The sequence below is a fragment of the Exophiala xenobiotica genome, assembly GCF_000835505.1.
Source record: "Exophiala xenobiotica strain CBS 118157 unplaced genomic scaffold supercont1.2, whole genome shotgun sequence".
NCBI classification, from domain to species: Eukaryota; Fungi; Ascomycota; class Eurotiomycetes; order Chaetothyriales; family Herpotrichiellaceae; genus Exophiala; species Exophiala xenobiotica.
In genome coordinates, this window is record NW_013562493.1 from 4756894 (window position 1) to 4781808 (window position 24915).

The 24915-nt window shown below is 52.3% G+C and overlaps 12 protein-coding genes across 13 annotated transcripts in view; 7 read left to right on the plus strand and 5 right to left on the minus strand.

Annotated features, from left to right (window-relative positions):
* PV05_03993 (uncharacterized protein) overlaps window positions 1-138 on the plus strand; it is a gene marked incomplete at both ends in the record, with an annotated part of 2609 nt that extends 2471 nt beyond the window's left edge. The window contains one exon of the mRNA XM_013464680.1: window positions 77-138. Coding sequence (XP_013320134.1) covers window positions 77-138 — 62 coding nt within the window. The remainder of the gene's footprint in view (window positions 1-76) is intronic.
* Window positions 139-154: 16 nt separating this feature from the next.
* PV05_03994 (uncharacterized protein) lies at window positions 155-2722 on the minus strand. The gene is made up of 3 exons (XM_013464681.1): window positions 2304-2722; window positions 2153-2256; window positions 155-2105 (listed from the first exon to the last, which is right to left on the minus strand). The coding sequence occupies exons 1-3, from the start codon at window positions 2344-2346 to the stop codon at window positions 1044-1046; spliced, it is 1209 nt and encodes a 402-aa protein (XP_013320135.1). The 5' UTR covers window positions 2347-2722; the 3' UTR covers window positions 155-1043.
* Window positions 2723-2790: 68 nt separating this feature from the next.
* PV05_03995 (uncharacterized protein) lies at window positions 2791-4599 on the plus strand. The gene has a single exon (XM_013464682.1). It carries the CDS (start codon window positions 3343-3345, stop codon window positions 4318-4320), a length of 978 nt encoding a protein of 325 aa, XP_013320136.1. The 5' UTR covers window positions 2791-3342; the 3' UTR covers window positions 4321-4599.
* PV05_03996 (uncharacterized protein) lies at window positions 4256-5186 on the minus strand. Its single transcript, XM_013464683.1, has one exon. It carries the CDS (start codon window positions 5108-5110, stop codon window positions 4565-4567), a length of 546 nt encoding a protein of 181 aa, XP_013320137.1. The 5' UTR covers window positions 5111-5186; the 3' UTR covers window positions 4256-4564.
* Window positions 5187-5948: 762 nt separating this feature from the next.
* PV05_03997 (uncharacterized protein) lies at window positions 5949-7485 on the plus strand. Its single transcript, XM_013464684.1, has 2 exons — window positions 5949-6377; window positions 6438-7485. The coding sequence occupies exons 1-2, from the start codon at window positions 6332-6334 to the stop codon at window positions 7181-7183; spliced, it is 792 nt and encodes a 263-aa protein (XP_013320138.1). The 5' UTR covers window positions 5949-6331; the 3' UTR covers window positions 7184-7485.
* Window positions 7486-7868: 383 nt separating this feature from the next.
* Window positions 7869-9812, plus strand: PV05_03998 (uncharacterized protein; the record flags this gene model as incomplete). The annotated part of the gene is made up of 2 exons (XM_013464685.1): window positions 7869-8149; window positions 8211-9812. 2 exons carry the CDS (start codon window positions 7869-7871, stop codon window positions 9739-9741), a joined length of 1812 nt encoding a protein of 603 aa, XP_013320139.1. The 3' UTR covers window positions 9742-9812.
* Window positions 9813-9930: 118 nt separating this feature from the next.
* PV05_03999 (mitochondrial Rho GTPase 1) lies at window positions 9931-12148 on the plus strand. The gene has a single exon (XM_013464686.1). The coding sequence runs from the start codon at window positions 10091-10093 to the stop codon at window positions 11996-11998; it is 1908 nt and encodes a 635-aa protein (XP_013320140.1). The 5' UTR covers window positions 9931-10090; the 3' UTR covers window positions 11999-12148.
* A 52-nt stretch (window positions 12149-12200) lies between these two features.
* Window positions 12201-13455, plus strand: PV05_04000 (uncharacterized protein). Its single transcript, XM_013464687.1, has one exon. It carries the CDS (start codon window positions 12478-12480, stop codon window positions 13246-13248), a length of 771 nt encoding a protein of 256 aa, XP_013320141.1. The 5' UTR covers window positions 12201-12477; the 3' UTR covers window positions 13249-13455.
* Window positions 13401-14869, minus strand: PV05_04001 (uncharacterized protein). Its single transcript, XM_013464688.1, has one exon. The coding sequence runs from the start codon at window positions 14506-14508 to the stop codon at window positions 13678-13680; it is 831 nt and encodes a 276-aa protein (XP_013320142.1). The 5' UTR covers window positions 14509-14869; the 3' UTR covers window positions 13401-13677.
* A 154-nt stretch (window positions 14870-15023) lies between these two features.
* Window positions 15024-18232, minus strand: PV05_04002. 2 transcript variants are annotated; one of them, XM_013464690.1, is made up of 2 exons: window positions 17975-18232; window positions 15024-17772 (listed from the first exon to the last, which is right to left on the minus strand). In XM_013464690.1, exons 1-2 carry the CDS (start codon window positions 18017-18019, stop codon window positions 15346-15348), a joined length of 2472 nt encoding a protein of 823 aa, XP_013320144.1. In that variant the 5' UTR covers window positions 18020-18232; the 3' UTR covers window positions 15024-15345. The 2 variants fall into 2 exon arrangements, with proteins under 2 accessions (XP_013320144.1, XP_013320143.1); XM_013464689.1 differs by having other exon boundaries at window positions 15024-17926.
* A 1250-nt stretch (window positions 18233-19482) lies between these two features.
* Window positions 19483-20595, plus strand: PV05_04003 (uncharacterized protein). Its single transcript, XM_013464691.1, has one exon. It carries the CDS (start codon window positions 19496-19498, stop codon window positions 20123-20125), a length of 630 nt encoding a protein of 209 aa, XP_013320145.1. The 5' UTR covers window positions 19483-19495; the 3' UTR covers window positions 20126-20595.
* On the minus strand, window positions 20527-22417 carry PV05_04004 (uncharacterized protein; the record flags this gene model as incomplete). The annotated part of the gene is made up of 1 exon (XM_013464692.1): window positions 20527-22417. The coding sequence occupies one exon, from the start codon at window positions 22415-22417 to the stop codon at window positions 20663-20665; it is 1755 nt and encodes a 584-aa protein (XP_013320146.1). The 3' UTR covers window positions 20527-20662.
* Between the last annotated feature and the right edge of the window lie 2498 nt (window positions 22418-24915).

Here is a 24915-nt window from a genome sequence, read left to right on the forward strand (position 1 = left end):
GTGCAGATACTCGTGGACAACGGCGCGGACGTCAATGCTCGAGGATATTTTGGTGATGCACTCTCTTTGGCATCAGAGGTTGGCCACGAGAAGGTGGTGCAGATACTCGTGGATAACGGCGCAGTTATGAATGCTTGAATAGGAAGATATAGCAATACACTCTAAGCCGCGTCAAATCATGCTTATTGAAGGTGGTGCAGATACTGCTCCACAACAACCTTGAATGTGGACGTTAGTACTTAACGAGGCCGTTATCGCAAGACACTCTAAACCGCATTAGCGGGTGGTAATGAGAAAGTTGAAATGCTCCGCAACAGGATGGTATCACGGAGAACAAAGGTAAGGTAAGTTCCATGGTATCAGACGCGGGAGAGGTCAGAGGTCTGCCACTGGAAATGGTGCTAGAAATGGCCTCCCTAGCCATCAGTTCGACTCTAGCTTTCCATAGACAATGAGACCTAAAGTGGGCTCTTAACACCCATGACGAGAGTGAGACCAGACGTTCGAGTCCGTCCACGTCGTGTAAGCCTGTTTCATCCACATCGGCCAGGCTGCTCATCAATACCAACCCCGGTACCACGCCATCTCTCGATATCCGTGCCGAAGCGGCGTGCGAAGAACTCTGTCCGGAATACTGGAATTCCAGAGGTCGGAATGTATCCCGGCAGGATATGCGAGACTCTCCCTGACGCGATGTCGAGGTGTGGTCGGTTGCTTCTGAGTATGACAGCGAGTACGAGTAGAGAATGCCTGGAACGGATCAACCGCTGGTGCCGGTCAGCTGAACGGGATTGAGGAAGACAGAAAAAGCATGCGGCTTGATGGAACAGGCGCTGCAGCCAGGCTGAAGATGCAAATGTATATCCTTCAATGTATCTCGTATTTTTTGTGCATGTCCATGAAAGTAACCCAAGCCGCCAGATCATGAGCCCATTTTTGAAAGCTTGAAAGACTCCGACGCTAGATGGGCCAATCAAACAGAAACGAAGATGGGTATAAAGGTTACTTCATCACAAGAAATGTCCGTCTGCCGGCTATTCCTTTCACGAAATTGAAGCCGTCTCGACATAATTCGAAGGGAAAATACCTGTCCGGCCATCTTCTGTCCGGCCGGTCCACCAGTCTGTCTTGTTTTCTGTTCGTTTCGTGATAGTAATGACGTCGCCTTTCTTGAAGCTTAGATCCCCCTCTTGATCCGCGTCGAACGTGAACAAGGCGATTGCTTGGTTGGGACCAAGTGATCCCGTTCGTTGTCGGAAGACTGGTTTTGGTGCGGTAGGCCTGGTTGGCTTGTTGTCAGAATACGAGTACTCGTTGTTCAATGTGCTCGAGCGGCTTCTGTTTCCTACGCCATTAAAACCATCGTTGTTTCGTCCTGGCATCCTATCGTACACATCATCCGCCCAGGTGTTTGCTCGACGAGGGTTATCGCGGTATTCGTAGTTGTCGCCATCTCGAGATCCAATAGTTGATGATCGGTTGTTGCGGACGTTAGCTCCATAAGCTTCTCCTCTTCTCCCTTCCCAGACCACATCATCGTGTTGATCGTCGTAGATGGGCATGTCATTATACATTCCTTCCTGGTATGCAGCGCCCGAGAAGACTCGCGTGTTTAGGACTCGCATTAACGGGTCGGCGGATGGTGGAGGTCTGATGGCGCCTTCAAGTAGTTGTCTCGCGGTGATCCGACCGCCGTACATCTTCTCATTGGCATCTCTTCTTTCGATCAGCACACTCCCCTCCAGACTGACGCCTGCAAACAGTCCTTTTGTCTTGCTGTAGGAGAAGACACCGGCCACTCCCTTCAAGCTGGCCGCACCTGCTGCTTCCGCGTTTCGACCAACCGGGCCAGCTGCGATACTGACGTTCCCGCCGAGCGTGACCGACGCGGCTTGTGCAAAGGTTCGAACGGCGGCGGCATCGTTGAGGATGAAGACAAAATCTGTCAGCTCGAAACCGATCTGACCCCCGAACCCACCACCAGCGGTGGCAATGGCCGAGGGAGCTGACCACGAGCCGTCTGCTAATCGTGCGACAACAATACCGGAGCCCAATCGACCAGAACCAAGGAACCCAGCTTTGAAGACTGTGATGACTGCGAGACCCTAGAAAAGTCAGCACTCGTGTTAGTCGCAGTTGGATAAAGCCACACCTTTGCGTTTGCCAGGATCTGAGGAGGGATGACTTTGTCTGGGCCGAAGCTTTGTCTAGGGTCGACGAAGGATGCTAGAATCTTGCCTGCTTTCTTGCACTCGCCTGGTAGTGTCAGTAGGTGAAGACTGAATGACCGAGACTGCGCTTACTTCTCATGGACGCCGGCAACGGATTATTGATACCGAAAGGCATCTTGTTTTATGATTTCGAGAGCCTCTGACCTCCTTCTCAATCCAACGTTATGCTCCCAATATGAGCCTGCGCAGGCAGAAGTGGTTCGTATTGTGCGGAATTGATCAAGTCTTAACTCGGAAGCTGACGGGCTCAATGAGCAGTGGGGGTCGAGGGGACTTGAATCCGGGGTAAGACTGCGCGGAAGGGTTCAATGTTGAGACAGGTTGTAAAAACGTTTCTGATCTGGTAGAGAAGATAACCATGAAATATACAGGCAGCAGGAGAAGTGAATGAGCGAATGTCAAGACTTTGGGGGTACGTAGACTCTGTAGGGCGTAGAGGGCGGTGCAGGAAGAAGATGCACCAACTTCGTCATGCGGCACTTTTTCCACGCGCAATGCTGCTTGGCCGCCTTGATAAGCAGCTTCACCACTCACCACTCACCTACCTGACCTACCTTACCTTACGCACTCACGTACTGTTCTTTCTCCTTTTCTCTCGTAACTCCGCCTCCGCCTCTCTCGATGGCCTCGTCATCTGGATCTACCCCTGCCCGCCCGTTCGATGCAGAACTGAGAGATACTCCCAGCAGCCGATCGAAAGGCGTTCTAATGATCACCCCTCGGCCCAGAAAGAAGCGTGAGGATGAGCGGGGCAATCTGTGGCCGAGAACAAAACACAACTCCGGTCTGGTAAAGAGAAGCATCAAAATGCCCGTTCAGGCCAGTCATGTCCTAAATTCACGGATCTTGAGCATCAGCACTATCACTTCTTTACCACACTGTCTCGACTCTGCTCGCAAGGCGACTTCAGAGCAGGCAAAGGTAGGCAAGCTCGACCATTTTATCGCCCCCATTCTCGCTCTCTGGCCGAGTTTCGCACTATTCTTCTGCTCCCGCTCATAACGGGCGGACTACAAAAAGCCTCCTGTCACTCGTATACAACGACTGAAGGTACAACTTCCCAGATACAGCTACACATCCAAGCAAGCATCTTCATCCAGTCTCAGTCAACATGTCGTCCTTCCCCATTTCCACCGCCCTCGTGCCCCCTAAATTCCTACAATCAGCCTTCCTAACCGGCAGGATCCCCTTCCGACTCTCTCGCTCCCACCCCAGCGTCTCCTACACGCTCTACATCCCTTCTCACGCATATAATCCAGACCCGTCACGCTCCTCGCAGGAACCACCATACAATCTGCCTCGCCTCCCCCTAGTCGTCACAATCCACGGCACAAGCCGCGACGCCGAAGCCTGCCGAGACCGCCTTAGGGAGTTCGCCGACAAACACCACGTCGCCGTCCTGGCCCCTTTCTTCCCTGCTGGAATCACTTCCGCACTCGATCTAGACAGCTACAAACTCCTGCGCACTCCCACCTTCAACTCCGACCGGATCCTCCTCTCCATCATTGACGACGAAATCGCTCAGATCTGGCCCGGTATATCCACTTCGCGCTTCTTCCTGACAGGCTACTCCGGCGGCGGCCAATTCGTCCTGCGTATGCTGTATATTCACCCATCGCGTCTTCACGCCGTGTCGATCGGTGCGCCAGGTCGACCCACCTTCCTCGACGAGAATGAACCGTGGCCAAGGGGCATCGGTAATCTCGAAACAATCTTCGGAGACGGGACGAAGATCGACATCGATGCGATCCGCGCGGTCAAGGGTATTCAACTCCTCGTTGGGAGCGAGGATAACTTCATTCACGGCGGCGAGGAGTTTATGGGCTTCCTTGAGCAATTCAAGGCGAAGATGCGCGAAAGCGGCGCTGCAGATCAGCAGGCTGCTCTCGATCCGAGTCTAGGTGGAATGAAGGAGGGAAGGCTGGATGGTTTGACCAAGTTGCGAGACTCGTGGAAGGACCGTGGTATTGAGGCGAGGTTCGACGTTGTGCCCGGTGTCGCACATGACTCGAGTAAGATGTCCTCTACAGTCATGGAATTTCTGCTGCCGCAGATTGAAGACTTTCAGCAGCAGCAGGTGAGGTCATGATTCAGATTGGGCAGGTCAGTCCCGTGAACCTTTTTCGTGTTTCTTTTCTTGAAATACTCGTTCCCTCCGGTCCTCATTTACTCATCACAACATTGCCACCAAATTGTCCTGTTCCACAATTTCTCTTGGTCTCATCCATCTAAGTGGACATTGTTTTGATTCCACAGTCCTGCGAAAAGTGTACGGCACTCAAGACATTGATCTTGTTTCCATTTTCGGGCGCAGAGCTATTCATTTGACTCTTTCACTCGGTGAAGACATAAGCCCCAGCACAATGACGTCCGTCAATCATATGACAGACAAGATACTCATATTGATGTCTGTTGCCTAGCCTGATCGATCGCTCGCGTTCGATTTCTTGGGCCAATTCATGTGCGTCCAGAAGATCTCCCACATACTTGGTGTTATAGCAGAAGATGTGGACTTCGTCGGCACCTTTTCGAATAAATTGATCTTTCCACCGAATCGCCGTCTCGAAGTTGTTGAAGAACGAGATGAAGGGTGTAGGGTGTCTTTTCCACCAGAAATGCTCCCACACATTGCCCCAAGTCTCTGCTTCGCCTGGGTATCTCGCCTCCAGTGTATCGTCACTGTCCGGCCTGGGTTGGTGATTGTCTCCGTTGTATTCATGGCCCGAGGGGTACGAGGCGATGACGCGGAACATCTGCTTGCTTGGGTTTTCGACTTGGTAGTCCGGGAGGTGGACGAGTTCATCCCAGAAGTCGGACTCCGAGTCTTCTGAACCATCATCCGACTCTTCCTGAAACTCGTAGTACCGTCTCTTACCCATTGTGTGGACTTAAGGGTCGTCGCAATGAATCTGCTCGAAGGGGGATCTCAGTAGTTTGAAGTATGCTCTGTGTACGATCGGGTTACGAGGGGGGGATGGATAAGCGGCGGGTAATGTCTTTCCGAGTGAGCAACAATTGAGACGAAGTCAAGTGAGTGAAAGTAAGGATCGGAGCTGGCGACAAGCGTCCGTCAAGTCAGAAGACGGGAAAGACTGGAGGACCTGGCTGGCTGACACGCTCGAGACGCAGAGAGTGGAAGTTGACGTGAATGATGAAGACAACACCGGAGCGAGTGAGGCTGCTTGATGGAGAAGAATGAAGTTCGAATGAACTTACGCTGAGATGAGATGAGTTGAGTTGAAGCTCATTTCACACTCACCTTGACCTCGAGGAAGGCGCGTAGATCTGGCACATCTGTCCACCTCATCGCTTTTACTGTCTTGCGTCTTCTGAACACTCTTGTCATGCTCTCGAATGCATGGTACTTCCCTTACCATAAGGTACCTACCTTACCTACCTAGGTGCCCTCGCTACCTCCTCACGGGACGTCCTCGTGGCCTTGTATCAGGTGGCTACCATACTACATGCTGCACGTCGCCGAAGGTCATGCACGAACCGCATCTGTTAAGTAGAATATCGAAATTGAATGTTCGGCGAGTCTGGTATAACATCGTCGACGAGTCGGATGACGCAATGGTTGTACTTGTAATTGTATACGAAGGCCCTCGTAAATCTTCCCCAACGCATCCCGCGGCATTTCCCGTCAGCCTCGTCGGTTTCTATTTTAGAACTTCGAATTTCGCCTCACAGAATCTTCCAGTGATACGAAGCATGAAACACGCCCTGACCACCCTCTCGATGCCACGGTCACTAAGCGGCACAACAACATTGGCTGTCGCGCATTCCTGCCAAGTCACGCAGTTGGTCACTCGCGCAATTGTTTCGTCCACGATCCACGGAGGCCTTGCTGTCCGGAAAACTGTCTATGTGAGTGAGCTCAAGCATCATCGTCAATACGTAATCCGAGAATCACCGGAGTCGGTCAAGTTCCTTGTTGTGACTGTCATATCTGGCGATATAAATACAGTCCCGGTGAGCAAGAAAAATCCCACGCGTCTTCTCATCCGTCGAGCATCTTTCGCTATCCTACGTACCACAGCATCCTCTTTCTCTGTCTGTCTGTGTCTCTAGAAAAACACACGACTAGTCGCGAATAAGACATGAAGTCCAACCTAAGCGCAGCCATGGCGCTGGCCATATTCACTAGTGAGTCCCCTCCTGATCGCATTGCTCAATTATGAGGCACAGACTGACAAAACCGCACAGCCCTGACTATAGCAGCGACCCTCGAGCCCGAGTCGCAACCGGACCATGCGCTCGACAAACGAGCATATTTCCAAGACAGCTACAAGATCTTCCACCGCAAACGCAATGCGCACGCCTGCATCATGTCCATTGTCTTCATCGTCCTGTTCCCGCTCGGCGCCATATCCCAGCACCTCCCACTCAAGGGCGTCCGTGTGACCAGTCGCATCCACGCGCCCATCCAGATCCTGGGTCTAGCCATGATGATCGGTGCCATGGGTCTGGGCATCGACATCGCCAAAAACGACCTCAACTATTTCAGCCATGGCCAAATCAAGGCGCACGTCGTCATCGGCCTGCTCGTGACGTCCACCATCATCGCCATCCAGCCGGCAATGGGCCTGCTTCAGCATGGCCACTTCAAGAAGACGGGAGGCAAGAGCGCGTTTGCATACGTTCATCGATGGACCGGACGTGTCATGATTTGTCTCGGCTGGATCAATTCAGGTCTGGGATTCCAGCTCGTCGGTATTGGGCAGGTAGTAAAAGCGCACTCGCTCGTGCGCAATTTTGTCATCATGGGCGTCCTCGGCGGGATCTGGTTTCTGCTGATGGGCACCGATGCTCTTCGCAGTCACTTTTTGCACAAGAATCGGCTTTCTTCGTATCGAATCCAATGGAACAGGGGCTTGAGGTTGCGTCGGGATGGGGTGGCAGATGGTCCTGTCGGGCATTCGAAGGAGGAGCGGATTACTCAGAGCATTTGAGGAACTTTCGTAGGAGCAGGGACAACAGTCATGGCCCAAACGGTGTCTGGAGTTCAATCCCCCATATATCATCGTATTGACCTCACGTACTTTCGGTGAGACCTCAATGCCTCCAAGCACCATGCAACATTGAGCTGATTTGTGATCCCCTCCAAGAACGAAAAGGTCGAGCTGCAGCCAGTGCTACGGTCGTGAATGTTCTGTCGTGCTTTGGTCCATTTCTTTGATTGAGCCGACACGAATTAATTTCCCTCTGCCCGAGGGAAAGGTGAATCCCATACTCCGTACCAGGTAGGCAAGAGGAACGTCTTGCTCGTCACCGTATTTGCCTACAGGTCTTGAGATTCGTTCAACTCGTTTCGCTCATGCTACTTACTAAGCTCTTCTCACCTTTTAGCGTCCATTGTAAGCATCGTGAAGTTTCCTCAAAGACTCGCACAGCAAAGCCAGCCCCGCCACATTGGAATGGCCTTCACAGCCTCTTCTGGACCTGCGGTGTGGGGCTCATGGCGCGAAGAACAGACCTGGTCCGTACTGGACATGCCCCAGAGACCCTTGAAGATGGATTATTTCCGGACGTGGGGTAGTGCTCGGGGGATATACCTCTTGACCTTTTGGCAAGCATATCTTCAAGGTCCTGTATTCCTCTCGTGTCGGCTTTCATCTGTCGCTCGTTACTACTAAGATGTCCGGCCGAACATTAACTGCCACTCCAACCCTGGAGGAATCGCATAGCGGTATCCCCAGTAGGTTGGTGGATCAAGCAAAAAGAGCCAAAGGGCTACTCTTTTCACGGCGGACCAAGAGCGAGACCACGTACGCCCGCGGCCGAGGAGTACAATTGCCACCGTACACCACGCAAGAGAAGTTCGATGAAGCTATCTCCAAATTGAAGTCTGTTGTTGGCGACCAATGGGTGTATGTCAACGATGGAGCTCTGGTCGACGGATGGTACATGGAACATCCGTGAGTCCGCTCTGGAAGCATTTCCATCTGTACTGTGGTAGCTGGACTGACCTTTAGTAAGGAACACCCACGACAGCAATCATGTCGCCAACCAAGACGCACTCGTTGCCAGTGCGGTAGTATACCCTTCGACCACCGAAGAGGTTCAAGCAATTGTGCAATGGGCCAATCAATTCCTGATACCCGTTCATCCAATTTCTATGGGCCGAAACCTGGGCTATGGAGGTGCTGCGCCGCGGGTCTCTGGGTCCGTTGTCATTGATCTTGGAAAGCGCATGAACAAAGTCCTCCAGATTGACGGGCAAAATTGCTCGTGTCTGTTGGAGCCTGGTGTTTCATACTTTGCACTTTATGAAGCCGTTAAAAAGAGCGGCCACAACCTTTGGATCGACTGCCCAGATCTAGGTGGTGGCAGTGTCATGGGCAATGCGCTTGATCGAGGTGTTGGTTATACCCCATATGGCGATCATTTCGGCATGCATTGTGGTATGGAAGTCGTTCTTCCCGACGGCACCCTCCTTCGGACTGGTATGGGCGCATTACCGGGAGAGGATGACACCGATAATTTGACCTGGCAATCCTTTCAAAACGCCTATGGTCCCGCCATCGACGGCATTTTCAGTCAATCGAACTATGGCATCGTAACCAAGATGGGTTTCTGGCTTATGCCCGCCACCGGAAACCAATCGTACTTGATTACCTTCCCTCGCGAGGATGACTTTGAGCAGATCGTTGACCTGATTGGACCCTTGGCTGCAAGCCGCGTCTTTGGGAATGTCCCACAGCTCAGACATGTCGTCCAGGAACTGGCGGTAACCGGAAAGCCACGAAGTCACTTCTGGCCTGAAGGAAGCAACAAAGGTGGACGGATGCCACGATCGGTCATTGCTCGTGAGGCAGCCAAACTTCCTTGTGGTGACGTGAGCTGGATCTTCTATGGTTGCCAATATGGCGATGCAGCGACTATTCAATCGCAGCTTGACCTCATCAAGTCGACGTTTGCCAAAGTCGAGGGCTCCAAGTTCTACCTTCCTTCCGATCTGCCAGCTGACCATTACATCCATGAACGAGCCAAGGTCAACAAAGGAGAACCTGTACTAAAAGAACTTGACTGGCTCAACTGGCTCCCCAATGGTGGACATATCGCTTGCAGTCCTATCCTTCCGACCACGGGCAAACATGCTCGGACAATGATGATCATCGCCGAACGGCTCTATGCCAAATGGGGGTTTGACTCTTTCAGCACGATATGCGTCGCTGGTCGGGAAATGCACTTCATTGCTGAAATCGTCTTCGACCGAGAAGACGCCGACAGCAAACGGCGTGCTGCCTGTTTGATGAGAGAACTAATCGACGAAGGAGCGAGGAAGGGATATGGGGAATACCGAACGCATTTACTGTACATGGATCAGGTGGCGGGGACCTACAAATGGGGCAACGGCGCACTTGGACGGTTCAACGAGACTATCAAAGACGCGTTGGACCCCAATGGCATCTTGAGTCCTGGCAGGAATGGCATCTGGGGAAAGAGATGGAGAGAGCAGGGATGGAAGAGTGGACAGATTGGGATGCCGAGGGAGGTCAAGTTATGAGGTTCAGTGATAGGATACCTGAGATACACGGGACACCTAGAGAGATGTGGGAGATGTAAGAAAATGAATAGATACACGATATACAGATACCATCGAGGCCATTGAACTCGCTATTGTCGGTTGATCTTCGGTGGGAATGATCTGGTGTTTGTAGCATCGCAGTGACATCTGCGTCTGTTCGTGACAACAACATTTCTTATGCTCATCATCCAGAGTTGGGCCCTTACAAACCATTCACATCTACTTTCCTGGTGGTGAGTCGCACGCTTTTCGAATTGATGGCTCCGTGACCAGGCTGCCGAAAGCATGAGTCTCCGTATCCTAGATTCCCATCGTCGACGTACCTTCAATGGCCACCGTCAGAATATGCGTCTGCGGTGACGAGGGTTGTGGTAAGTCCAGTCTTATCACTTCCCTGGTCAAAGATACCTTCATCAGCAACAGAATCCAAGCTGTTCTTCCTCAAATTACTATTCCTCCCACCCTGGGAACTCCCGAAAATGTCACAACCACGATCGTCGATACCTCTGCCCTTCCTCAGGACCGGGCGAACCTGGCTCGCGAGCTGAGAAAGTCCAATGTCATTCTGCTGGTCTACTCCGATCACTATAGCTATGAAAGAGTTGCTCTGTTCTGGTTGCCATACTTCCGTTCCCTGGGCGTCAATCTACCCGTCATACTATGCGCAAACAAGTCGGATCTGGTCACAAGCAGTACACCTGCTCAGATAATGGAAGAAGAGATGTTACCTGTCATGTCAGAGTTCAAGGAGATTGATCAATGCATACGGACCAGTGCTCGTGAGCATTACAATGTCAACGAAGCTTTCTTCTTGTGCCAGAAAGCTGTGACACATCCGATCGCACCCTTGTTTGATGCAAAAGAGTCGGCTCTGAAACCGGCTGCTGTAGCGGCTCTGCTTCGCATCTTCTACCTGTGCGACAAGGACAAGGATGGGTTATTGAATGACAAGGAGGTGCAGGATTTCCAGCTCAAATGTTTTGACAAGAACTTGAACCCGGAGGATTTGCAGCACATCAAGGACACGATCGAGCATAACATCCCTGGGGCAGCTTCGAGTCGAGGTATCACCTCGCAAGGCTTCCTACTTCTGAACAAGCTGTATGCAGAGAAAGGCCGACACGAGACGATATGGGTCATCCTCAGGACGTTCCAATATACTGACAGCTTGTCTTTGCAAGAATCGTTCCTCCACCCAAAGTTTGAAGTGCCCGAATATGCCTCAGCCGAGCTCTCCCCAGCTGGTTATCGATTTCTGGTCGACCTGTTTCTCACTTCTGACCGCGATAACGACGGTGGTCTCAAGGATGAAGAACTTGCATCACTGTTTGCACCAACACCAGGAATTCCGCAGCTCTGGATCGATAACAACTTTCCTTCTTGCACTGTACGCAACGATGCCGGCCACGTTACGTTACAAGGCTGGCTAGCGCAATGGTCCATGACGACCTTCATGTCACCCAAAACGACCTTGGAATACCTCGCATATCTCGGCTTCGAGTCGCCCGACCGATCCAATTCCAGCACTACTGCTGCCCTGAAACTGACGAAGCCTCGCAAGAGAAGAAAGAGGCCTGGACGGGTAGGACGAAACGTCCTGCTTGCACATGTTTTAGGTGCTCCACAGTCAGGCAAATCAGCTCTGCTCGATGCATTTCTTGCCCGACCGTTCAACAACCTCTATCATCCGACCATTCAGCCACGAGTAGCCGTCAACACAGTGGAGTTGCCCGGAGGCCGGCAGTGCTATCTCATTCTGAAGGAGCTAGGCGAGTCAGAAGCAGCTGTCCTCGACAACAAGAGCAAGTTGCTAGACCAGTGCGATGTCATTGTCTACACGTACGACTCTTCAGATCCAGACTCATTCGCATATATTCCGAACATGCGAAAGACTTATCCTTATCTTGAAGACCTACCTTCAGTGTACGTGGCTTTGAAGGCGGACCTCGACCGAACCACGCAAAGAGTTGACCATCAGCCTGAAGAATACACCGCTCAAATACAACGCATGCCTCAGGGTCCGCCCATATCTACCAGTGTGACGTGGCCATCGATTCAGGACTTGTTCGTGGTCATCTCAGAAGCCGGACTCGATCCCGTCACTGCGTGTCCACGTCCACTGGATGACGACGATAATGGTCAGTTGATGAGGTATGGTTTGGTGCTGGCGGCGGTCGTCTGCGCCGGCGCTGCTGCGGTGGTTATATGGCGGAGGTCAACATCATCGGCAAGCTGAACTCATGTCGACGTAGCAGAATTGATCTATCATCATCGGGATCCATTGTGTCTGTAAATTGTTAAGGCCATCAGGCGTACCGTTTGTAGCCAAAGGCTTAGATAAGCATGAAACGTCAACATGATGATCCTCCTCCTCTAAAATGTTGCGGTAACGGTAGACACTTGAGAGAAGTACTTAATACGATCCCATTCCCCGTAAGATCCTGTACCTCGGAGAGGAACCTATCCTCTATCACACCATCATCCAATATCCACGCCGCCAGCAATATTCGCACGTGCTGTAGCTTTGTTGAGTGAGGTGGGCACCTCACAGTGGGAAGCTTACATCCCAATATATCCGCCCTCCGTAAGGTACGGAGCACCTCCTCCCTCGACCAAACCGAGTGCTTTCAAATACTCTGTACACGGACTCGTACATCCAATATCCGTCCGCGTCCGCACCTTATAGATCGAACCTCACCTCATTCATACAACACCATGCCCCCAATCATCCCACCCACAGACCCGGTCTACGCCCAATCCCTCCTCGCGCATCCACCCCAATCCGAACCAGCACCCATCAGATCGACCATCACGACGCTCAACCTCCAACCACACATCGAGGGCGGGTACTTTGTCGAGACGGACCGCGACAAACTCCTCGTACCCAACCCATTTCAGAATTTACCTTTACTCGCCAACGCCACGAGCAAAGATACCAGCACGACGCGCCACGCCAGCACGACCATCTACTACTTGCTCACACCCAAGAGTCCCGTGGGTTACTTCCACCGCAACCGCGGACGCACCGTGCACACTTTGCACCGGGGCCGGGGCCGGTATGTGCTTCTGCACGTCGACCAGCGCGACGAACAGACTGGTCGTGTGCCGGTCGAGACGTTCGTGGTGGGTCAGGACATTGAGCGCGGCGAGCGGGTGCAGTGGATCGTCGAGGGCGGCAAATTCAAGGCTTCGTTTTTGTTGCCTGACAGTGGCGGTGACGGTGATGATGTCGAGGTGAGCCCGGAAGAAATGGGCGGTATGACTGACCCTGTCAGTGATGATGGGAGTGGTATTGGTGCTGGAAGTGCAAGGGGCCTTTTGATCAGCGAGACGGTCGTGCCGGGCTTTGAATTCTCGGATCACGACTTCCTCACGGCCGAGGGCATGATTGATGCGCTGCCTGACGATGAGGCTAGGGACGAACTGAGGTGGTTGCTTAAGAGAGGGGAGCAGGGGAGATTGGATGAGCTGGTGAGGAAGCAGTAACTCAGACAGACACGAGTCAACTACGGAGTAGCTTGGTATGAGTCACATACACCAAAGGCGAGGGCTTGCTTTTGCAGCACATCGCAGGCCAGCCAGAAGCTGAGATGGAAGTGGACGAGTACGTCGGACGTGAATGGCCACGATCATTTAACCCAGGTAGTAAAAGTCTTCATCTACGGTAGTGAAGCGTGGTATACCACATTGTCATCAGTAAAGACAACAGAGTCCCGTTCGTTCAATCGTGATCCTAGTGCGTGCTCAAAAGCAATCCATGCACCATGAAGCGAAGCCTTGCCAGACCTGTACCTCGGGCGAGGTACATTCCCATGGCCAGCTCTCTCTCATCACGAGCATCCCCGTGAAAGCCGCACCAATGGCATACATACTCAATCCTTGATCCCATCCCTCTCATCCTCTCTTCTCGGTCTGCTATAACAGTTCCAAGTTCCCCCGTTCCACACCCGCCCTCACATCCCTCCACCTCACAACCCACACCTGTCCTCCCCTCATCCTCAACTCTACACTCGCTGCACCTCCTTCAGCATCATCCCTCTGACTCTCCCTCTCCTCCACTCCTCGTTCCACATCCTCCGCATTCGCCCACATCTCACTCAAACACCTCACCACGACCGCGGCCCCCGAATCCGGGCCCTCCACCATCCTCACACCACCACTCGTATCATCCAATCGTCTCAATCCGGCCGGGAACGCACTCAAAAAGCTCACATCGTAAAACTCGCTCAACAAAGCCTGATGGTTCCGTAGAAACCGTGCCTCGGCCACGCTCAGATACGCAGTCTTCCGATCCTCGTTCTGTCCAAGATACCACATGGCGTACTTGGTCATCTTGGCAAGTCTCTGCCGCAAGAAACTCCGCACAAGGAACTGCGTCCGACTCAGGTCCGTTTGTAAAATGCTCAAGACGAGGTTCGCATTCTGCGTCCCTCCTCCTCCCGCGGCACCTCTGTCTCTGCCACCACCAGCAGCAACCTCGCCCTCGCCCATCCCAGACGCCAGGTCCTCGATCCTCGCGATCTGGGCCTGGACCCGGCTCATCACCCGCTCCATTAATTCCGTCGGATACGGCAGCAGGTCGGGCGCGCAGCGTTCCGACGTCCACGCCCGCGTCAGGAGTTGGTGGTCGGTGAATATATCTGTGTCTGTGTCGGCGGCATGGCCAGAATGCGGATATGAAGATTGAGAGAGGTGGTGGGCGGATCGTGAGACGTCCGCGAGGATGTCGGAGATGTCCAGATCCATGGTTTTGGGGGCTGGGGGGGTTTTTTTTCTCAACGTAGGGGGTTGAGACTGAAACTCAACTGCTCAGGTTCTTGTGGCAGGCTAGATTTGGTTTGTGAGACGCATTAAATTGTCAAAGACCCTCGAGAAGCAGTCAGATTATTCGTCTTCGTCTGGGTTGTCTGTCCGCGGAATAAGTATCACGGTCCGTCTGGGCAAGCGCCGAAGGCTGAGTGGCACAGTGGTCAGGACGCGTCAAAGAAGGACCACCATGTGAGCACCCCAGGCGGCCTATTGATGAGAACCGGTTTCTGAGTATCTTTTCTAAATCGTAAACGTCTAGCCAGATGCAAATGAGCTGTGTCGAGTCAATCAAACTCCGTGTGGTAAGCCGTTTACCACATATTGAACACGGGCGCGTCGAGAAAGGGAGGTTGCCGTGTTCTTGGCATCGGAGCGGAATTCACAGCCTCGAGCCTCGACACCATCGAGGTATTAGCAACCTCTAAGCGAGCAATTTGAAAGATTCATTTCTTGTCGGACAATGCTGTCTTAGAAGCCCTTCCCTAGTTTTATTATTGGCTTCGAGTCTTCATTGTATGCTATGATTTCTACTCTGGCTTGACTAACATGGCCTTCAAATCCAGAGTCTCAGCCATGTATCTCAACCCCAGCCGATGCATTGATTCAGCAAATGCACATCCCGTTACGCCGCGCTAATGTTCGTCCTGGACCCATCATGCCCGTGGGTTGCATGGTCGATGCTCGGTCGTTAACACAATTGTCATCATAAGATCATTCCTGGAGCATCCCATCCGTGCCGAAAGCAGGCGGCCAAGAACTCCCTAATATCACCACTCAAGCCAAGTAAACATAAGAAGGCTTCGCAGGATCTGGACCCCTCTCCAAATACTCCCGGTCGATCAGCGCCTCGATTTTCTTCTTGATCATATTGACATCCGGCTGGAATCGAGAAGATAACTGTGCAAGGGTCTCAGTCATCAATTGTCCATGCGATAGATTTTTTCGCGACTTCATGATCCGAACGATGGCTGCCTCAATGACATGTCCGCGCTCGTCATCGGTTCTCTTCTGTGTTGCACGTCGTTCCTCGCTATTTTCGACTCTGTTCCCGCCGCCCGAGACCACATTGACTTTGATCTTGAGAAACTGACTCGAAAATCCTTCGTTGAAATAGAACCTATCGGTGGATTGAATGTCTCTGCTCATTGGCTCTTTCTTGAGGACTCTCCATTTCGGGACCAAGGACAAGGACTGCAAGTTTCGAATCAGCTCAGGCTTGGGGATGTTAGTCTCGGCCTCGATCTGCTCGCAGCTAAGGGATGCTCCAGGAGGGAGATCATTGAACAGCGTGAGAATGACCATGCCATGTGTCGAAACATTGAGCTCATATCGTCGAGTCTTGCCATTGTTGGTGAATGTGGCTCTCAAATCAGCATCTCCAAGATTGGAGACCCATTCCAGCTTTCGCCCGGTATGCTTGTCCAGATAGAATTTCTGGAATCTCTGTCGAACTTGCTCCACTGTGGCTGGGTATTTGATTTCAGGCCGTCTGTTCTTATCGCCACCATCAGCTTTGAGAATAGTCTCGAATGGCCAGATTGTTGTAGTCAAAACTCGGCAGTCCAATTCGACTCGCTTGGGATCTGGATCGCCGAGTTTGTCGACATGATCCTTGTACTGAGCACTAAGACTGTCGGACAGCTCTGTATCTCGAATCAGACCCTCCAACTTCTGGGTGAATTGATTTCCGATCTTCATCTTCATCTTGGAAAGCATTTGTCGTTCCATCTCCCGGCTAACAGACTTCTTCATCAACAAGCGCTTGGCCATGTGTTTGTTGTAGTAGGTCTCGAATACATCCTTGTTGGCGAGGTACTGAAGTAACAAGATGCCATTGTCAAGGAGTACATCAATCTCGGCTTCGGTCTTGTCCTTCCCTCCTCGCTTGAGATGCTCATCAAGGAACAAAGACAGGTGCTCCGGGCTCCGATCATTCGCATTGATAAAGTCCTGGAACGAGATCTCGAGCGCCTTTTCCATGACGACATCCTTGTGAAAAGCCTCGGTCCAGATTCTGTCGTATTTGTTCCTCAGCTCCAAGATCTGCTCGACCCAGGTGATAGCGGCCTGAGTTTGTTGGCTGAGTGTTCTCTCCGGCGCGGCCTTTCCATCGGTGGGTTTTTGTGCCGACTTTGGTGCCGGCGCAGCTTCGCTGATAACGCTGGCAGCCTTGTTGATTTCCGTACCAAGTTCGACGACTCGTTTCTGAAGGGCGTCTCTCAGAGCACCTCTCCTCGTGTCCACTCTCGCAATGAGGTCGTACACGTTGGCCAGATCTTGGATTTTGTCATGGTCCAGCATGTTCTTGACACCAGTCCCTTCCATGTTGATAACCTCTCGGATATGCGCCGAGATTAACTCCTTCTCTACCACCGCCTTGATTTTGTGGTCGCTGACTTGCGATATTGTCTGTTTGCATCTCTCTTCCTCTTCAGCCAGTCTTCTTCTTGCATGCGTGCAGTATGTACTCGCATCAGCCTCGCCCAGAAGTGCTTGACCCTCCGCTTTGTAGAACTGTCTGCTCGCTTCGATAAATTTGGGCTCGAACGACGTCAGATACAGCTTCGTAGATTCGTCTTCGGTAAAAGACTCGTACAGCCCTTCTAGCATGTAGCAACACTGGCGAACCAGAGCTCGATCGATGACTTCGCCTTTGCGTTCCATTCTTATCATATCGAGGAGGACCGTTTCGAGCAACGAGAGAATGTCCACAGGGGCGTCTTCGCTGATTCGGGTTTTGAGGACTTCGCTTCGGAATAGTGCCATACCTGTAGTGAAGATGGATGGCCTTCTCTGGTCCTGGGCAATATAGCGGTCCATGTACATCATCACATCGGTGATCATGCCCATAGACAGTTGATGGTGGGTAAAGGCATCCTTCAAGATTCGAGCAAAGCGCTCGCCCGCAATTCTCCGCTCATTGGAATCTGCTCCACCTGTCTGGTCCAGGGTGCCAACGGTGATTGAGGGGTTTATTAGTGATAACATCTTTGCCCGGACATTGTCGCGCAGCCATGTTTGCTCCAGTAGTGTCAACCGATCATACAACATGTCCGCCTTCTTCTTCAACACCAATTTGTAGCAGTTTCGGAAAATTTCTTCGAAGGATAAACCGGAGGCACTTTTACTGAAAATCTGAAGGAAAGCGGTAGAGATGGAGTTCCATGTTGAGTCGAAATCGACGTCGCCCGGCGTCAGACCCTGTCGCGGATGCATGTTAGCGGGCGTACATGAACAATATTGAGCAGTGCCTGGAGACTACAAAGCTTTGAACGTGTCAAAAGAAGGTATAGGCAGAAACATGTGGCGGTAGAATGAGATGCGGCAGATTCAAGACAGAGCCGCTCGAAGTAGCCTGCCGCACCTCAGTGTTTTTTTGCGAAGCCTGGGCTCGTTCACATACTCTTCTTGGAGCTCTTATCTTTCCAGCTCTCCCTCTCGCCAACATCGTGGCTACGACGTGTTGCCCGCAGCAGACTTGTGGTGGAAGGCCTGCTTGGGTCAGAAGTGTGGGGAAGACCGGGCAAGTGGGTTGAGGTAGATGAACAGGTATGTAGGACGTTCGAGAGAGGGTCGAGTGACAGGCAAGAGGAAGGCGGGAGGAAGGCGAGCGCAATGTTCAATTCATCACTGCTTGGTAAATTGGAATGAAGGAAAGTTCTGTTGCCCGACTTCACTGCCATGCAGGTACCAGGCGGTTGAAGAAATTCGGCGTACCTGCCTTTCTCTGCAAAGGTGGAGGCCGGACCGCTTAGCCTACCACAGTGCCTGCATAAGGTGCACGGTGAAGCAAGTAGAGTGCCAAGGGCAAGCTGCACTATAGTGGTGATATATTCTGCCGTATCTCCCGATCTGTACTGGTCGAGCGGTGCACCAACACCGACCGCTTTGACGCCCGACTCTTTTTTGAAGCCCTTCTTGGACATCAGCGAGGCGGTGCTCGAAATGCTCGAAAACTGTCCCAAGGATCATGTCAGATAGGTCAGCCCGTATTATGCCAGCACTATATGGATTGCGGCTGCTCTACAGATCTTCAAAAGGATTGCCGTGTGCGACACAACCCCATCACGACACAACGCAAATATACCGTGCTGCGCGATGCCTATATGCGATTCAATCAATACTGGGGCACCCCGGTGGCTCTCCTGCAGAACTTAGATTCGCTGGAGACCGCCTGAGAGTGCGGCAGCAGGAGATCGCAGCGTCAGCAGGCAGGGAGCAGGTGTCGCAGCCGAGCAATCATCAGCCTCCTCCGCATGAGTCAAGATTCCCAGGTGGTACCGACACGAGCACCGTTTTAGAAGACCAGGAGCAACCCTTCAGTTGTCCCACCGACCCCGGAGGACCTCCGTTGGAGAACATATGGCCGTTTCATGAGGTTGCGGTACCCCTGATTGATTCCTGGATCAGTGGGGAGACTGCGGACTGGTCAGCACCCACGGGCTCCAAGGGCAGGCTCCCAATCAATCACGAGGCCTGGGCGACTGCTATGCCTGACGAATTGATGTTGGACAATTTTGCACGGTACTCATCAGACATTATGACGGAACTCTCTCAAGGCTATACCACCTGATTTGGGGCTGAAGAGGATAAGCAGAGTCCTCTTGGGCAGCTCATAAACCTATCTCTCTGTCTAGGATAAAGGAGCCATAATAGAAACAAAATTGTCATGACGTAGATAAGTTGAAGTGGACAAGTCGTGAGGCGCGAGAAGAAGGTACAGGAAGTCGCGAGACAATAAAAGCGGCAGGGTCTGGCGAGCGCTCACGTGACCTCCCAGCGGATTTACTTTTGCTTAATAAGCCGCCAAGAGTCTCCATCATGGGACAAGCTTGGATAAGGCTGCCGGCGAGACGAGGCTGAGCTGCGCTATACAAAAAGTTCCTGTAAGCAATCATTCTGTTCCTGATACTCTACACCAGTCATGCAACCACTCTCCTCATCAGCGCGACGGCTTGTTGCCTTGCGCTCAATACCAAACACCATCAAACATCCTATCTCCCTACAGTCATCACTGTCACGGCCTTCATTTGCCCTTCGACAACATCCCTTGCCACGCTACCCTTCCGTTCCGTTCCAACGTCACAATTCATCATTGACAGTCCCCGAAGGACAACCCAAAACACCGGAATCAGGCGACGATGTACCTTCCTATCATCTGAGCTTCACTTGCAAGCCATGTCTACACCGTTCAAGGCACCGAATCACCAAGCAAGGTTATCACTACGGCACCGTCCTCGTCACTTGCCCTTCCTGCAAATCCCGCCACGTCATAGCAGATCACTTGAAGGTATTTTTGGACAAGGGCAAGACATTGGAAGACATTCTCCGAGAGAAGGCGGAAGAAGGCCAAGATTTCACAAAACTGCTAAAGAAGGGAAGACTGGGTATTCGACCCGGTTCTTTGATTGGCAATGAAGGTGAAGAAGATCTGGAATTTTGGGAAGATGGCGCTGAAACCAAGCATAAACCCTTGGTTGGCGTGTTTCATAAATCAGAAGGGAAAAACGAGAACGCTGGAGACGTACGGTCTCGCCGGGATGATGACGATTGAAACCATCCCCAGATGGCTGTGATGGCCAGTTTTCACCAGACATCAGGCGAGCAGACAGCCTCGACAGCGTCCCCAGCATCAGGCTGCGATTTAGAAAGCTGGAAGTCCTATCTCCCGCGTCAGACTAAAGATGGTATATGAAGCGGCATTACTTCAGTCCTCCAACCGTCAAAGACGACTGCCTTCCCCGGGTCCAGTATAGGCGCGGATGCGCGCAGATGTGTTCATCGTGTACGAGACTCTCCTCGGAAGGACGATCACCTCCAGGACAGGAATCGTGGCGCCGTACTGTTCGAGGCCTGCCCCGGCAATGAATCTACGGAAGAACGAACACATGCTGAATGGCGGAGGACATCTCTGCTCTTCATGCAATATACCACTGCTGTTGTATAATAATATGTATATAGACCCGAGAGTGTAACATATCCTGTAACTCCGCCTGAACAATCAACAGCCGCTCTGATTAATCATATATGCTCTCTTTCTCTCTTTCCCGCTGGGGTCTCAGCCTTGCAGTAACAAAACCAATCCTCCATATCAGGCACCATTGACCACACTCTCCCTGATCAAATACACCCTCCCCTCCCAAGGGGCAAGATACTTCCTCGGCTCATCCACATTACTCACGACCAGCTCCTTCTTCACCTTCTCCAAGCCCGTCGGATAATGCAACGGCTGCTCCTGGTCCGAGAAGTTCAAAAACACCAGCATCTTTTCGTTCTTGTCGGGATGCAGCTTGGTAAACGTAAAGACATCCTGATCGAATGGATCCCAGACGTCGAAATCGCGCCCGAATATCATGACCTCGGCATACTCCTTGCGCAGCTTGATCATCTTCTTCCAGAACGTCAGCACCGACTTGTCATCCTCCAATTGCCTCGCCACGTTGACACGCTCATAGTCATCATGCACCCTGATCCAGGGCTTGCCCGTGGTGAAGCCCGCGTTCGCGCTTCCGTCCCATTGCACGGGCAACCTCGCATTGTCCCTGCCGACCATCTGCAGGCCTTTCATGGCCTTCTTCAGCCACAGCGCATCGCCCTTGTGCCGGTGCATCACGTCATTGTACGCGTTCAGAGAGTCAATGTCTCTGAGATCCTCGATGTCCCAGTGCTCGGGGTGGTTATACATGCCGATCTCCTGGCCCTGGTACAAGAACATGGTGCCCGTCAGCGAACACATCAGGATGGCCAGCATCTTGGCCGCCGTGTCGCGGTGCTCAGGCCGATCCGTTGCAAACCTCGACAAACTCCGGCCCTGGTCGTGGTTCTCCAGGAACACCGTCGTCCACGCATCCGTGCCCCGTAACATGTCCTGGACCTTGCGGATCGCGTCCTTGAACTGCGGCAGCGTGTGCCGATAGGTGTGGTGCTTCTTCCCCGCGCCGTCCTTGTGCGTGCCCAGCGTCACGACATCGAAATCGAACACGCAAGAATACTCGCGCGATTCCGCCGACACGTACCGGAGCACGTCATCAAAGCCCGTGCCGGGCAACTCGCCGACCATGAGAATGTCGCCGTAATTGTCGAGGACCTGCTCGCGCTGCTCCTGGAGGAACTCGTGCATGCGTGGCCCGTTGAGGTAGTACTTGAACGCGGGCTGGTAGGGCTCGCCGGGGATAGTGACCGGCGCGTCCGGGTAGCTCGTATCCTTGGAGTACATGTTCGCCGTGTCGACGCGGAAGCCGTCGAGGCCTTTGTCGAGCCAGAATTTGATGGCCGATTGGTAGATACCCTGCCGCGTTTCCTCGTTCTCCCAGTTCAGATCGGGCTGCTCTTTGACGAACAGATGCAGGTAATACTGGTCGCGCTCGCGCACGTATTCCCACGCGCTCCCGCCGAAGATGGAGGCCCAGTTGTTGGGCGGGTGGCGTTCGCCATCGACCATTCTGGGATCGCGCCAGATGTACCAGTCGGCTTTGGGGTTGGCCTTGTCCTTGCGTGACTCGAGGAACCAGGCGTGCTGGTCGGACGTGTGGTTGATGACGAGGTCAAGAATGAGTTTCATGTTCAGCTCGTGGCACGATTGAATTAGATTGTCCATGTCGCCGAGCGTGCCGTAGGGTGGGTAAATGTCTTCGTAGTTTGAGATATCGTAGCCCATGTCTTTCTGGGGAGAATCGTACATGGGCGAAAGCCATATCGTCTCGATGCCGAGATCTTTGAGATATGGCAGTGTGCTGATGATGCCGGGTATGTCACCGATTCCGTCGCCATTGCTGTCCTTGTAGGAAGCTGGCCATATCTGGTAGCAGGTACTCGCTTTCCACCAGTTCGGCTTGGCGACGGACATGATCTGGATTTCAAGAACAATTTCGGCAAAACGGACGATAGGCAACAGGTAATCAGAATGAGGGCAATAAACGCTTTTCTATGCAAATAAGAAGATCTCGCGTAAAGAGAGAAATGGGCAAAAGGAGGACAACGCGTTCTTTCACAAATATAACAAGAACAACTCTTCTGCAAAGCGATCAGGACTTGCTTTTCACGGGCGCATACTCCCCATTTTGGCCTTTTGCAGATGGTGATATTTGGGTGATGAGGATTCGGGAGCTGGTACCAGAAGGGTAGGCGGCCCTATGGCACAGCTTACAAACGGCGGCGCCGTTACTGGTACTTGGGCCAAATGCCGTGGTCGTTCATTTGCTCAGAGTAGGCAATATTCAAGATAATTGTTGGATGGTGCAAGGATTTCATCACCAATTCCAGCGAGTATTAAGCCGACGGTCAATATCCCCGAGAGTCTCGCCGGCGAGGCTGAACGGGAAAGGAATAATATCAAGCCGGCCACCCACCAGTGAAGGGATATTCGCTTACCTAATTTCTGACAGTCAAGACACAATTCGAACTCGAACTCGAACGAGCACATCTCACGTCTCATGTCTTGTGCCGACTGTTCCGTCTTGTCATTGAATTCATGATTCATGCGAGCCGGATACTTTCTCCAAGCCAAACTGAGTTGTCTGTGGACCCTGCAGTAGTTGAGTAGTTTCAAGACCATTCGCAAAAGTCTATGGTTGGAAACTCGTTTGGAGTTCCCAATTGTGATACTCCGTGCAGCAATACAGTTTTATAAGGAAGAGGAAGCGAATGGCTTCAACACCGGGAAACCGTTCTTCCAACATGTACATAAGTGCGAATGCAGCCCGAGGGAGTCCGAGGAAGAAGAAATGGGGCCGCTCCGAGTGGCACACTAGTTAATTAACCACAGTAGTCTCGCAGGTTGCTTAGGTAAATTCTCACCTTGAATAAGCGCCACTTTGGACAGGGGTGAATCCGAAATCGCCCACTCCTCCATCTCGAAAGAAGGACCGTCGGCGCACCACTAACCACTAGTCTCATGTTGTATGCGGACTGAGGGCTGCATTCGGACATCTGCCGTCCAGACAGGATAAGTGTTTCGCTTGGATCTGAAGACGCTGCTGCTGTTGACAACAACCGGCATTAGTTAGCTGGTGGTCGGCTCAGCAGTCGTCCTCAGAAATGAACCCTGCAGCGCCGTTCCACTACTGTACGTGATATCTCAGCTTTAATGAGAAAAAGCAGGATCCCTTGTACAGCTCAGCGCTGAATGCTATATCGGGGTTTTGGACCCTGGGAAGTTTCGTTTTTCGATCGGCGTGGTTGCAGAATGGCATGACTCAATCGTACCTTCTTTAAGCCAGCGACAGGGCACCCCAGGCATGCCTAGCTCAAATTCGCAATGAAACTTAGATATGTTGTCACAGGGAACGGACAGGGCGGAAGATCTTGTGTCGGCGAGCTGGAGGGGTATCCGATCTCTGGCAAGGAGCATCTCACCTGAAAAATAAGATTTTACATCCGACATTTCAGCAATGAGGGGGACCTCTCGATGTCGATCGTTACTTGTTTGAACAGTACTTTTGCCAACATCCAGCTCCTTACACAGCAGTCAGCGTCTTGGCTGCTAGACGGTCTACGAGTACTGTATGATGAAACGCAGATATGCGACAATGGGCACGATATGGTTGGTTAGACCTCTCCGTATCCGTATTTCGATTGCGCCCCCAGCTCGATCAATACCCTTGTGGGAGTGGAATTGTATCGCAGCAGAGCCCGAAGACGTCGGCACGCCATTGTCCAATTAATCATATCCACGGAACCCCGGGATCCAAGAAGACTCGTCTTCTTCCAGACCTCCCACTTGGGACAGCTCGCGCATCGGCGGTGGCCATGCTCGATAGCACCATAACACCCAAACCCGGTGCGATGGATGCGCTAACGGATATTGTTGGGAAAATGCAGGCATGCACAACAGAGGCGCTATCGGTGAAGCCGTGAAGAACGGTCCAGAGGACGTCGTGGGCGGGAAACTAGCCCGAAACGCACAAGGGTCTCAAGTTTCTCTCTGGAGGCTTGAGAGCAGAATGCTCATGAACCGAGGAACAAGCAGGAAGTCTGCACGTGAACATAGGCCTTCGACTGGGGCGATAGGACCTTGTGGGTTGGGTTGGAAGCCATTGAAGCAAACGCCATTTGGAGCATGATCAAAGGCCGTATTTGCTGGACTATACGTCATTTTTCAGGGTATATGATCCTACGAGATAGTACTTTGGATATGGCTGCTGGAGGGACTATCTTTACGCAGGTAGGAGTGGTACGGAAGGAGGATCGTTTGATCTTGCGCGGGGTTGAGCAGCTCTTGTTCAGGGAAGAGAGAAAGCTGTTCTTCTACACAGTAATCATCATTGGGGTTTCAGTACGTGAAAAAGTGGACCATTGTCCCGCAAAGGGATTTCGAGTGAGGGTCTGATGCCAGTGTTGGGCTTG